Source organism: Cryptosporidium sp. chipmunk genotype I (genome assembly GCF_004936735.1).
Source record: "Cryptosporidium sp. chipmunk genotype I strain 37763 chromosome Unknown contig_11, whole genome shotgun sequence".
Lineage (NCBI taxonomy): Eukaryota > Apicomplexa > Conoidasida > Eucoccidiorida > Cryptosporidiidae > Cryptosporidium > Cryptosporidium sp. chipmunk genotype I.
This window is the reverse complement of record NW_027125587.1, coordinates 26,142-38,825: the sequence shown is the minus strand read 5'-3', so window position 1 is coordinate 38,825 and position 12,684 is coordinate 26,142. Positions and strand designations below refer to the sequence as shown.

The 12,684-nt window shown below is 32.8% G+C and overlaps 7 protein-coding genes across 7 annotated transcripts; 2 read left to right on the top strand and 5 right to left on the bottom strand.

The window, feature by feature from the left end:
* Window positions 1-15: 15 nt before the first annotated feature.
* On the top strand, window positions 16-528 carry ELE39_000414 (intracellular trafficking; the record flags this gene model as incomplete). Its single annotated transcript, XM_067343453.1, has 1 exon — window positions 16-528. One exon carries the CDS (start codon window positions 16-18, stop codon window positions 526-528), a length of 513 nt encoding a protein of 170 aa, XP_067202235.1.
* Window positions 529-646: 118 nt separating this feature from the next.
* Window positions 647-1,444, bottom strand: ELE39_000413 (uncharacterized protein; the record flags this gene model as incomplete). The annotated part of the gene is made up of 1 exon (XM_067343452.1): window positions 647-1,444. The coding sequence occupies one exon, from the start codon at window positions 1,442-1,444 to the stop codon at window positions 647-649; it is 798 nt and encodes a 265-aa protein (XP_067202234.1).
* Window positions 1,445-1,698: 254 nt separating this feature from the next.
* ELE39_000412 (uncharacterized protein) lies at window positions 1,699-3,771 on the bottom strand (the record flags this gene model as incomplete). Its single annotated transcript, XM_067343451.1, has 1 exon — window positions 1,699-3,771. The coding sequence occupies one exon, from the start codon at window positions 3,769-3,771 to the stop codon at window positions 1,699-1,701; it is 2,073 nt and encodes a 690-aa protein (XP_067202233.1).
* Window positions 3,772-4,206: 435 nt separating this feature from the next.
* On the bottom strand, window positions 4,207-5,685 carry ELE39_000411 (uncharacterized protein; the record flags this gene model as incomplete). Its single annotated transcript, XM_067343450.1, has 1 exon — window positions 4,207-5,685. One exon carries the CDS (start codon window positions 5,683-5,685, stop codon window positions 4,207-4,209), a length of 1,479 nt encoding a protein of 492 aa, XP_067202232.1.
* A 183-nt stretch (window positions 5,686-5,868) lies between these two features.
* ELE39_000410 (b-tubulin specific chaparone) lies at window positions 5,869-10,284 on the bottom strand (the record flags this gene model as incomplete). The annotated part of the gene is made up of 1 exon (XM_067343449.1): window positions 5,869-10,284. The coding sequence occupies one exon, from the start codon at window positions 10,282-10,284 to the stop codon at window positions 5,869-5,871; it is 4,416 nt and encodes a 1,471-aa protein (XP_067202231.1).
* A 376-nt stretch (window positions 10,285-10,660) lies between these two features.
* Window positions 10,661-11,767, top strand: ELE39_000409 (DRG like OBG family GTpase fused to an RNA binding domain TGS domain; the record flags this gene model as incomplete). Its single annotated transcript, XM_067343448.1, has 1 exon — window positions 10,661-11,767. One exon carries the CDS (start codon window positions 10,661-10,663, stop codon window positions 11,765-11,767), a length of 1,107 nt encoding a protein of 368 aa, XP_067202230.1.
* Window positions 11,768-11,828: 61 nt separating this feature from the next.
* ELE39_000408 (kinetochore Spc25) lies at window positions 11,829-12,515 on the bottom strand (the record flags this gene model as incomplete). The annotated part of the gene is made up of 1 exon (XM_067343447.1): window positions 11,829-12,515. One exon carries the CDS (start codon window positions 12,513-12,515, stop codon window positions 11,829-11,831), a length of 687 nt encoding a protein of 228 aa, XP_067202229.1.
* Between the last annotated feature and the right edge of the window lie 169 nt (window positions 12,516-12,684).

Genomic DNA, 12,684 nt, shown 5'->3' with positions numbered 1-12,684 from the left:
TTATCATGTTAGGTAATGACATTATCTAAGAATTCAGTTGAGTATCAATCATATCAAAGATATCAGAGAGTGTACGAAGACATATATAAGAAGTTTGGCACATATAAAGAAGAGAGTATGTCTAGTAGTTACTATTCTAACACGGAGTTGGGCATGAATACAAATATGAGTGGTAATGATAGTCAAAACTATTTAAAACCATCAATTAAAGAATACAATATGGGAGTTTCTACAGAAGATTTGATGAAGAGGAATGAAGACAATTTGAGAATATCTGCAAACCTAGCTCAAGAGACTCAGCACATAGGATTATATTCTTTGAATACTTTAACAGTTCAGAGAGATAACTTGACAAGAAGCAAATATGGTCTGAATAATATAGATTATAATATTATGGAGAGTCGTAAATTAGCAAGTACATTATATAAGCAGAAAGTAATCGAGAGATTGATGTTATATTTCATAATATTTGTATTATTGTTGGCAAATATATATGTATTCTTCAGAAGAATTTTTGGAAAAAAATAAAAGTGAATAAAAACATTTTTTTATTATAAAATGAATTAGTATATAATTTTGTACGTATTTAATTGAATAATAGGATGAATTAAAAATAACTGTATAGGATTTTAAAAATAATAATCTTTCATACTTTTCTAAGTGAAGTTGGTGGTTTAAACTTGGAGACATGTTTTCTATTAATTTTTTGTTCAAGCATTGATATCTGTTTTTTATTAAGATTTTTATATTTGTCGTGTTGAATGGAAATATTGATATCTTTTTGTTTAAGAAAGAATGGTTTTTTTCCCGATTCAACTTTAGCTTGTTCTTGCTTTCTATGTTGTGATATAGTTTGTTGTCTAAGGAAGAGGTTTTTTCTATGATCTTTTTCAGAAACAAGTTTTTGATATTTAAGTTTGAGATCGTCGATCTGATCTTGAGTTAGATGATTTACGTCAGAGTTTTTGAATTTTGATGATTTCTTAACTTTACTCCATGTTCCAAGTTCTTTAGACTTTTTCATAGCTTTGTATAAATCTAGAGTATTTTTTATTTGGTTAAATTCTTTTTGTCTCATATCATCTAAGAAGGTGTATGACTTATGGAATAAGTCAGTGTTAAGCTTTCCACAAGAATCATTAAATCTTGGATCATATTTTTTTAAACCATCGTGCTTATTTCTGATATAGTTTCTTTCATTTTCTAGTTTTTCAGGTAAAACTTGCCTTCTAGATGATACCTCCATGGGAGAGTTCTTTGAAGTAATCCTTCCATATTTTTTAAGTCTTTTATCAATATCATTATTTTTTTCAGAATCTATGTACGATTTGTCGAATGCATTGGCATTCTTTTTTTCCAACTCAACACTATTTCTTCTTTCCAATGACTCGGCTATCTTATCTTTTCTTATAATTTCCTCAAAAGGAATATCTTCAAAGTCCATAACTTTTGATTAATAAAAAACTTCCCAGCCTTGAAATAAGTTATCTTGAGTTTCCTTTATTTTGCAAATTTAATATTATCTACCTGAATTCTTGCAATCTTAATATATATGTTGGCGCCAACTCAGTATTAAGCAAAATAGTCAAATAAGGCATGTGAAGGACCGATATTTAAAAATTATATAAAAGAAATTAATTAAGTAGATATATAAGAAATTTGAGTGATTAAAATAAAACTATGTTCGAACTGGACGAATTAGCTCTTCGAGAGAGAAAGAATAATAGCAGATTGGGACTCAAGGTGTTGCTTTAGAGTGGGAAGAATTTGGTCATTTGAATCAACGTCTAAAACAATTTTAAGGGACTCAATAATATTATAAATATTTGAAGAGTTCTCCTGGAAAGACTGGATCTGAGGCTGAGTGCTTGGGGCTTTTTTTGAGTGGTTTATGCTAATTAGATCAGTAAGAATCTTTAGGCATTCATTAGGAGAGGTAGTTTTGTAGTCAAGACTTAGAGCGGAGCAAGCGGTTTTGAAGAACTTCTTAAAATCTCTCAGCTGGATATAAATTGCGTTAGATGCTTGAATAACATCTTGATCATCAAGTACATCGAAAAGAGTTTTAAAGTGGTTATAGAAGCGATCATGAAGTTCAATTGATATGGCTTCCTGGCTGTTATTCCGTGAGGAAATTTTCTTGGAAGATGCACTTTCAAAGACATGGGTAATTTTTGGGGATGTTGAAATATTCTTCTTAGACATTAGTTCTCCAATTTGAATTGGAATGTTTCTGAAGTTGGAAATATTAAGCAGTCTACAAGACCACCTAACAATACTTTCCAATTCAGATCTATCAGTATTCTGTAACATATAAAGACCTCTAGTCCAAAGGTTCTTGTCTCTTTTCATTAGTTCGCTTGTGGAGATATTATTCTCTTGACAAAATTCAAAGAAAGATTTCTCAGAAGCGGTATCCTTTGAATTTCCTAAGTCAGTCTCATTGCTCTCAAACGAACCTTGCTCGTTCTTAGAGACTGAGTTTAAGTTCTGCTGATTGCTAGCTTGCAATTTCCAATAGCTGATCGATTTCTCAAATCCTACAATTACTGAGTAAAGGTAATGTGACTGAAGAATTTTCTTTTTTTCCATGGTTGTTAAGGTTGGCCCATTATTGTTGTTGCTACTACTTGTACCTACTCGATTTAGTATGATAGATCTGCTAGACTCTCTTTCACTGTCCAAATTATTCCTGATGGTTCTTAAGAACTGATCTGCCTTGTCTCTGGACTTATCGTCATCCTCTTGAAGCTTTAGAATATCTTGCTTCAGCCGGCTGTTTTCAACAAGAAGCTGTTGTTTCTCTCTTTCTAATTTGCTAAGAGTAGAACATTCTGGAGTTTCCCTGCCTTGAAGCCTGTTCTTTCTATTAAATTGTTCTTCCTCTGTTAAAGCCCTGTTTATCATTCTAAGAGATTCGTTCTCTTTCTCTAAGGCTTCGTATTTCCTTCTTAAAAGATTTAACTTTTCTATTAACCCATTTTTTTGAGATCTCTCAGAATTTATAGCTTCAACAGAGCGTTCGCCTCGAGATTCTAACTCATATAGTAAATTGTGAATGGTTGAAATGAGCTTGTTGCCATCAACTATTAATCTTTGATTGCTTTCTATAGATTCTGGTTGAGCTGCTAGCAACACAGATTCGGGCTGATCATTTGTGAAGGAAAGCTCAATGCTTGAGCCTGCTCTAAAATCTCCATTAGATTTCATTCCAGATTTAGAACTATAATTAGTTGGCATATAAAAGGGAAAATCAATCTTATTTCTTCCAGATACAGAATGCTCTTCTCTTGTAATTTCAGTCACAGAATTGGAATTTTGCTCTTTTTCAAACGAATTATCTCTCTCAGTACAAATGCCATGTAATATAGAACCCACAGTTCTCAAATCATCCGTGTTCAAACCAGAATATTCAGAATCTGTATACTTTCGAGCGCCGGGAGTAATTTCAAACTTTTCATTTTGCCTTTCTGATTCTCCAACTTGTGCAAGAATCTGAGGCGTAGCTACTTCATTTAGATTCTGAGGGATCATTGAGGTTTGAACCAATTTCTCTGATAACCTCACTCCTGGATTCACGTACCCTAAATAATCTGTACTTTCATTGCTATTTTCTTCCGCTTGGTTTCTATTTAGTATAAGAGATCTAGCAGGTGAAGCTAAATCAGGAAGAAAAGGTATAGACAAAAAGCCATTAGCTCTTAGTCGATTATTTAATCGAATAAATTGGCTTATATTTGCATTTCCAAAATCTTCTTCTTTTGCGTACATGTTAGTCCCCTTATTGCCTTAGACTTTCCAATAGCAGATTCTCTTTTCAAGCCGAACAAAAGAATACCACTACTTTACCCTTTCAGTAAAAACTTCTCACACACATGAATGCTTCATTAATTCCTGAAAATATTGTTTTTTAAATAAATATACAAAATATTTCTTTATTTTCCCTCATATCCTTTAAATCCATCACCCCTCCTCATTTTAAATTTACGTTACTTGCTCGGCGCCACACTGTTGGCGCCACAATGCGCATGCAGAGAAGTAACTGGAGTTTAATGATTTGTAAATTAATGAGATTAGAAAGATTGAGAATGATAAAAAAAAAGATAATACGTAAGAGGTTAGCTTATAGAGCATTATAAGGGGTATTTATGGTAGCACATGTTTAAGTTAATGAAAATTTTAAAAGTTTTATAAATATGGTCTTATTCAGTTAGCGTTAAATAAGTTAGCCTCAATGTCTTCAAATGACGAAATTTGCATCAATGCATCTGATTTAGATTGAAGTGATGCCAAGGGATCGTTTAGGTCTGCTTGGAAATGTTGCATAGCTTGATAGAATTTAACTCTGTCTGAAACAATATTGAGAGGACGATGCATGAACTCGTAATCCGTTTCAGCAAGTTTTAGAGCACCCTCAATGGAATTTCCTAGCTTATTATAAGATTGTCTTTCGTTGAGAGATTTAACAAACCCAGTATCTTCTATATCCCAGTTTGAATTATTATAAAATTGTCTAGAAAGTTCCCTAATGACAGATTCAAAAGAGGGAGCAATTGATGATTCTTCAAGAGATTCCTGGGCAAGAGCTTTTTCGTCAACTAGTCTAAAAATTTTCAGAAGTGCGTCTTTTTCTCTCGCAGTAAGAGCACATGATGTACTGATATCATAAATTTGCTGAGGAGATTCATATGACCAAATTGTCACTCCGGAAAGTAGAAATCCACGTACAATAAGTTGGATGATTTCAGTATTCTGAGTATTGAACCTCTTCATTTTGTCTGAGAGTTGAGGTAGGAGGTTATTACACCACTGAGGCCTGCAAAATGACTGGAGAAGAGATGTAAATACTAGCTGTCTCATTCTATCCATTAGTGGAGCTGCATATATAACTGCATATACTATAGAGTCCTTGGCTTGATCTCTATCGGGGTCATATAATAGGTGAATTCTTTGCCAGATTGATAGTGATGAGCCACAAAGCAAAGCAGAAACCAATAATGGATCGCCTTTATTAACATTGGAAACTCTATTGACCATTCCCTGTATTTGGAGATGGCCGTTAAGTAACTCATCGTTGTTTATTGAAAAAATATCCGACTTTGGGGGAGCAAAAGAGGGGGCACAAAATGCCTCTTTAATAAATGTTGCTCTATCTCTTCCCGAGTCCATGATCAGCCCTCCAAGCTGGTTAATTGTCATTTTTAGTAATTCTATACATTGCTCATTTTCAGAGTTACTCACTTGACCTCTTTTAAAATCATTTAGCTTGAGCTTTCCTTCTTCAAAATCACTCTTGATCGCATATAGTTCCCCAAATATTGCTGTTAAAATTATTGCTCTTTGTTTGTGTTGGTTTACTGATTTTGGGTAATACTCCATAATATTGTGAAGTCTAAGAAGAGAGAATAAGTGCGACAAGTTAATATCGTCCACACAGCAAGCTGCTAAATAACTCAGTATTCCTGGGGTATAAAACGGGGTCATCTTCTCAATCATTTCCTTCATAAACTCCCTCATTGAGCTGCTCCCAACTAAAATATAATTTTGGAATGTTGCATTGGAAGCATCAACATTTCTATAGTCAGTTGAAATGTGTAGAAACCCCATTTGCTTACACTGGTCTAGCAAGTCACATATTCGATGTAAAAGGTACTCATACTCGCTTTGCCATTGAAATAATACCATATTTATTGATTTTAGTTCTTGTTTAATTAATTAGTTATTAAACTTATAATTAAATTCTCAATTTTTTCCAACACTGTGTGTACACACACCTAAGATAATTAATGGCCCGGAGACGATCCTTTTAATTACAATGATTAATTTCTTGAAGCAGATTGTGGAGTAATTCAATTTAAACCCATATAATTATAATTGGCATAAGTGCCTAAATTGAGTTTTTATTTTGCCCAACTCTTCTTTACTATAGTTCTGAGTCCAGTTCGTTTCTCTTATAAACTCAAGTATAGACTCAATCTTTTCAGATGATTGAATATGGCACACATTATTGTAAATATAGTCAGTTGTATATGCCCTAATATTAGGATACTGATGAGAAACTAAATTCGAAAGGGATTCCATTGCTTCCCGAGCCAACTCATCACCCTCTAATGCTTGAATACTGAATGAAATATGTACCAAAACTGCAGATGAAATCTTAATTATTTGAAAATCTTTCGTATTTTCTAGAATCTGTAAAATTGTAGTAAGAATTCCTCTCATGACCGCTTTTTCCTGCGGAAAAATTTCCCACGTAAATAACACTAAAATAAACTGTAGCACATGCAAAGTTATGCATGTACATAAAAAGGCGGCATCTGGAACGCATGTGGAAAGAAGTCTTAAAAGTATTTCAGTATTTAAAAAAATTGAGAAGGTAGTTGCAGAGAAATCACTTGTTGACTTCAGAAAGATATTTAACTCATAGTTTATGGCCTGGTATGGATTAATTGATGATGATAATGAACTCATTGACGAAGAGTGACTGATCCAGTTAACTAATCCAAGCAAAACCGCCATTTGCAGTTCTTCTTCAAGGATAAATGGGAAAAGACATTTTTTGAATACGTTTGTGCTCGAATTTGATAAGATTTGAAAGTTTCTATTTGAAAGACAAAACAGGAATTGGTTTTCAAAGTCTAGATAGGGAAATAATGAGTGTGGGGTTTTTTCAATGGAATCTAACATGTCAAAATAATAGCACCCCGAGTTGAATGGGTTATCTTCAGCACAAAAAAATTTGTTAAGTTCATCGATATAGTTTTTGCTGTGTATTAGTGCATAGTCTTTGAGTACGTCATGTAAGATTAGTTGGCAAGACTCAAACAGTTTATATTTTAAAGAATTTCTTTCACAAAAGTTCTGAAACTTTATTTCTGGCATCTCTTGAATTTGGCAGATTTCAAAGAGTTCAAAGGGAATTCCATGAAAAATACGGTAGTAAATCCAGTAAATATTTATTTTAGTGTATTTTATGATGCTATCTTGTATAAAGTTTGACTCTGCAAAGTGTAAGTATAACAATTTCCAAAGTAACAAAATTGCTTTAACTCTAAGCTTATCAGAGTAGTTAAATACATTGAATATAAATGCAGGAAGGATTTTTTCATACTTCGAGTTATCTCTAAACACACTATTAGAATACAAGCATGCTAAAGTTTCCATTGAAAGCTCCCGAATCCATGATCCAACGTCACCTCTTTTATCTGTTGAATAATCAAAGCAGCCTTGTACTAGAGCATTGTGGCATAGATCTAAGATTTTATTTTTCGAAGATATTTCAGTATCTCTAATACAATAACAAATAACCCCCAATGACCAAATTGAGTTCCTTCTACACTCAACATCGTACTTTGATGAAAAAATAAAGTCACTAAAAGATTTACTGGACTCATTTAAAAAACTGTTAGCGCTTTCATCATTACTTAGAATTAGTTTGTCTTTATTAAATATTCCAAATAAGCAGTTAATAATATCATCAATCAATATTTCATCAATTAAGTTCACTACATGAGGGAATATAATACCAATAGAAAGAATAATTCCTCTAAGAGCCATAATGTGAATGTCAAGGGCATCAGAGCTTAAAAATCGAACAAATTCTGTTAAAAGCTTCTTAATTTCGAGGAATTCTGAAGATTCCCTAGATTTTATCATTCTGCATTGAATGATTGCATCCAATGCAGAACATCCGGAAATCTGAATTGAAAAGCTTAAATGTTTAATTGATTCGCAAATGGTTTGGAGAAATCTAGAAAATGTGGCTTTTTTAAATCGAATAATTTCAGTAGACTTAGATAATGCGACTATCAAGTTGAGAACTCCTTTTCTTGTTAAGTCACCTCCTTTTCCTCTATACAGCCTATCCTTCTCTATTAATATAGGAATATTTCTAATATAGTCACTCCATGTGAATTCTATTGGAATCGAATTTGAGCTTGAATTCCTAGAAATAAAAGGTTTCTTAGTAAAACTATTGCTTGTATTTTCATCCTTATATGTAGTTTTGATTAGTAATTCCCAAAAAGGAATATTCTTGGATTTGAGTATTAGTCCTTTTGAGACAAGGACTGAAATAATTAGTAATGATGAATGTCTAAAGAGACTATTTGAACTGAATATATTTAAATCATCATTCCAGTTGCTTAAATCTAGAGAACTGTCCCTACTGCTCAATTTTGAAACATAAGGAAGAATGTTGAAAAAGCAAAACTGGTGACAATAAGGAACCAGTTTACTTAAGGCTATTACTGATAAAAGCCTAAATTTAATATTGGGATGAACAAATACATTTTGAATAAGGTAGTAAGATAGAATGTTTGCAAAAGGATATATTGAATTCTCTAATTCTTCTGTATTCCCATACTTCTTAAAGCTGTAATTTGGTGAAACCTGTGATCCCAAATCATTGTCATTGGTTGTATCCAAAGATCCAATTCGAGTTGAAACCTCGAGAAATGAAGACTTTACTGATGAAATGCTAAAGAAGTCAGCAATTGTTACAATTGAAATTCCAAATGGTACATTTTCACCTCCTATTCTACCTATTAACTCCTGGAGTGCAGAACAAGATGATCTTCTACCATTTATCTGTGTGTCAAAAACCGTTAAAGGTATAATTGATGATATTATCCTATTAGAATAAGGTCTTAAGACTTCTGGTGGTACCCCTCTAGCTAAGCTCCAAATTATATAACATGCTGAATCACGTATTTGTACTCCAAAGCTTCTATTTCCAATCCAATATTCATAATTCAGGCAATACTGAAGAAATTCTAGGATTTCAGGAAGGTAGTGTTCAAATACAAAAGTTAGTCGTGCTCTGAGAAGTTCAGCTATTGTGAGACACTTGCCTTCTAATTCATTTGGAGAAAGTTCTTTGAATATTTCAATTCTTTCAAGCCTTTCATAATTTTCTTCTTTATTTAAAATTAAAATATCGCCAAGTATTCTTCTAGTTCTATAATTCCTTTGGATTGCATTTATAATCTTTGCAATACATTTTGAACTCGTGTGTCTTAAAAGGTTATTTTCACTTTTATTTTGTACAAACAAGAACTCTAAAGTCCAATCAAGAACATTTTCAAAGTTTTTAAAGTATTTTAAGAGAAGATCATTTTGAATGGACCTTATTACCAATCTTGTAATACATATTGTTCTACAGCTTGTAGATTTATAAGAAATATGTGTTTTGTCATGACTATTTTGGGAATTCTGAAGGCTCCCAGAGTTATTTGGAATATTTAGGTATCTAATAATCTGATCAATGAAAACTTCAATACTTTCAATTGGACCGAGTTTTATTAGATATTTAATCCATGTTAAAATCCCAAGAGAATTTGGTGTTTCATCCATTCCTTCGCTTAAAAGAGAGTTGAACTTATTGTTGCCATTTTTCCAAAGCAAAATAAAATCGGTTCTACACGTAATCTTTGCAAATACAATTGAAGCTGTCTCATTTGTAATACAATACTTATTTTCTAAAATTTTAGGAATTACATTCTCGAGTATTCTAAGAAAGAGGTGGCTTTCTTTCAACATGTATTTAGAATCTAGAACTTCAAAGGAAAATGGTATTAGAACCAAAGTTGATAGCCAAACATATAGAACATATATAAAATGCCAATTGTCTTCCTCATCATTTTGATTATTCAAATTCTCAAATTCTTCATTCAAATTCAGATCAATACTGGAATCGAGAACTTGACTGGAATTCGATTTAAGATCAAATTCTAGGTTTAGCCGATATTTCTCTCTGAGGGAAATGTAATCTATTACAGCCTCGAGAAAATTAACATTACTGGGAAAGTACAATGAAATAACTTTTGGCCCTCTAATTTTACAAAGATTGTAAATACAATCAGAAAGTCGAAAGATGTTTTTCTGTTGTCTTCTATCAATACTAACATGTAAGTCTTCTGCAATGCTAAATTCTAGCTGGGAGCTAGAGTTAATTTTTTCTTCCTGATATTTACTTATAGATAATACTGTATTATGTAAGAACAGGCTGTTATTTTCAAGAAACTCCGCTATACAGTTAGAAAGAGGATAGCATATTCTCTCCAAGTAGGTATCCAGGACATATGGTTGCTCCTGATATTTATCAATTCTTTTGAAAAAGTCCTTGGTGATCTTTTTATATTCATTGCATTCAATTTCTTTGTAGCATACCAACTTTTCATGAATCAAATCAATTAAATCATTGATGTCAGAAAGATAGTCATTTTCATTGGAGTAGTTCAATATTTCTTTATTTCCCTCATTATCCTCACAAACTATTCCCATTGTTCTTAATTATTTTATTGCCTTGCTCAATTATAAAAAGATCCAAAATTCTTTGGAAAGTTAGTCCTGTTGTTAAAAAGGAATCCAAAAATATTGAAGAAAAGTATAAGTTGCATCAGAAGTATTGAAAACAACTTTTTGGAATCTCCTCTTCAATTTCTAGAAAACACTGTTTATTATATTGATAATTTGTACTGTGCAAACTTGGCGCCTGATCAGGTAATCAATAGGTATCGTGTAAAAATATTTTGATTACAGGAAAGAAAACAAAAAGTTTGTAATTAGGGTTTAGAAAAAATAAATTAAAGGCTTGAGTTAATACGAGACGTGGAGAAGTTTGAGAGTAAAATATTGATATTTGATTACTAGAGAAAAGATGGGTATTTTGGAGAGGATTTCAGACATAGAGGCCGAAATGGCCAGAACTCAAAAGAACAAGAAGACTGAGTATCATTTAGGACGTTTGAAGGCTCAACTAGCGAAGCTAAAAACAGAATTAATAGAGGCAGGAAGTGGAGGTAAAGGTAAGGGGGAGGGATTTGATGTTGCTAAACAAGGCGATGCAAGAGTAATATTGATAGGATTTCCATCTGTGGGTAAGTCAACATTGATGCATGAATTAACTGGAACAGAAACAGCAGTGGCGGCCTACGAATTTACTACTTTAACCTGCGTTCCTGGTATTATGAAGTACAACGAAGCTAAGATTCAACTTTTGGATTTACCTGGAATTATTGAAGGGGCTGCAACTGGAAGAGGAAGAGGACGCCAAGTAATAGCTGTGGCTCATTCAGCTGATTTGGTGTTAATGGTGATAGACTCAACAAAGGATGATTCACAAAGAAGAAAGCTTGAGTATGAGTTGGAGGCCATTGGGATTAGGTTAAATAAGAGGCCTCCACAAATTGTCGTTAAGCCCAAGAAGATTGGAGGAGTAACTTTCAACTCAACAGTGCCTTTAACTCATTTGGATAATAAGATGGTGGTTAGCATATTGAATGAGTACAAGATCTATAATGCAGACGTTTTAATAAAGGAAGATTCTACAGTTGATGAGTTTATTGATTGTATCGAAGGTAATCGAAGATATGTTCCTTGTTTATATGTTCATAACAAAATAGATAATTTAAAGATAAGCGAGATTGATGAGTTAGCACGTCAGCCAAATAGTGTTGTGATATCGTCTCAAAAAAGATGGAACCTGGATACTTTAGTAGAGCAGATTTGGAATAAATTGGGATTGGTTAGATTATATACTAAGAAGAAGGGTGAATTCCCCGACTTTTCAGATCCTTTAATTATGACTCCCCAGAGAGGACTAATAAACGTAGAAACTGCAGTGAAATTAATCCACAAGGACTTAATTAATGAATTCAAACATGCGTTAGTCTGGGGAACTAGTGTTAAGCATAATCCACAGTGCGTGGGATTGTCTCATAAGCTTCAGGATGAAGACGTAATCCAATTAGTAAAAACAAGATGAAGTAGGAGAAATGAATGTATTTATATTTAGATTATTATATTTATAAGATAAAGTGGTAAAACTACCTTACTAATTGTTTGAATGACTTTCTCATTTTACACATAAATTGTCTGAATGTGATTGACTTTGAATTCAACAACTCGATATTAAGTTGAAAATCTCTAATTTGCGGGCTACATCCAATTCCTTCGTAAAGTTGAGCTTTCTCGTTGTAAAATAAATCAAAATAAAACTCTCTATCCGGAGAGTTTTCGTCCAAGCAGGTGAAAGTAAATCTATTATTTCCGTTTACCTTTCCAATATTCAGACCCAAATTTTCACTATAAATTCTACAACTTTTTTCTCTTTCCAAAGATTGTTGCTTAGCCACTCTCAAGTCTGCCTCGTAAACCAGTTTTTCTTGTTCAAGTCGTTGTCTATCTTGCTGAAGTTGTTTCTCTAGTCTTCCCACCTTCTCTAAAAGGGCATTAGCATTAGTATTGAAGCATTTTTTAAATTCTTCCTGCTCAAGCTCAACAACTTTCTTGATTTCTGATAATTCTTGAGAATCTTTGATTCGTTTTTCTAATCCATCAATACGAATACTAGAATCCTTGATCACATTAATATCACGGGAAACCTGGTCATTAAGCTTTTCCACTCCCAACTCTAGCATCCCGTTAATTCCACTAGACCACTCTAAAAGCTTATTCTTCAGATCTTGGATTTCCTCACCAATTTCATTGGATATAGCCGAATGTGCTTCCATGTGTTTTTAGCTCACAGTTCAAGAAATCTAACTCTAACCTTTTAATTAATTTTATTTCATTTATTCGTAGGATTAGGTAAGTTACTTGAATTTAATCTCTATCAAATTCAAATTCGTTTTCTCCAGTAGCAGTTTTCGTCAATTAACTGCTAATTATTGTGGGGGTTTG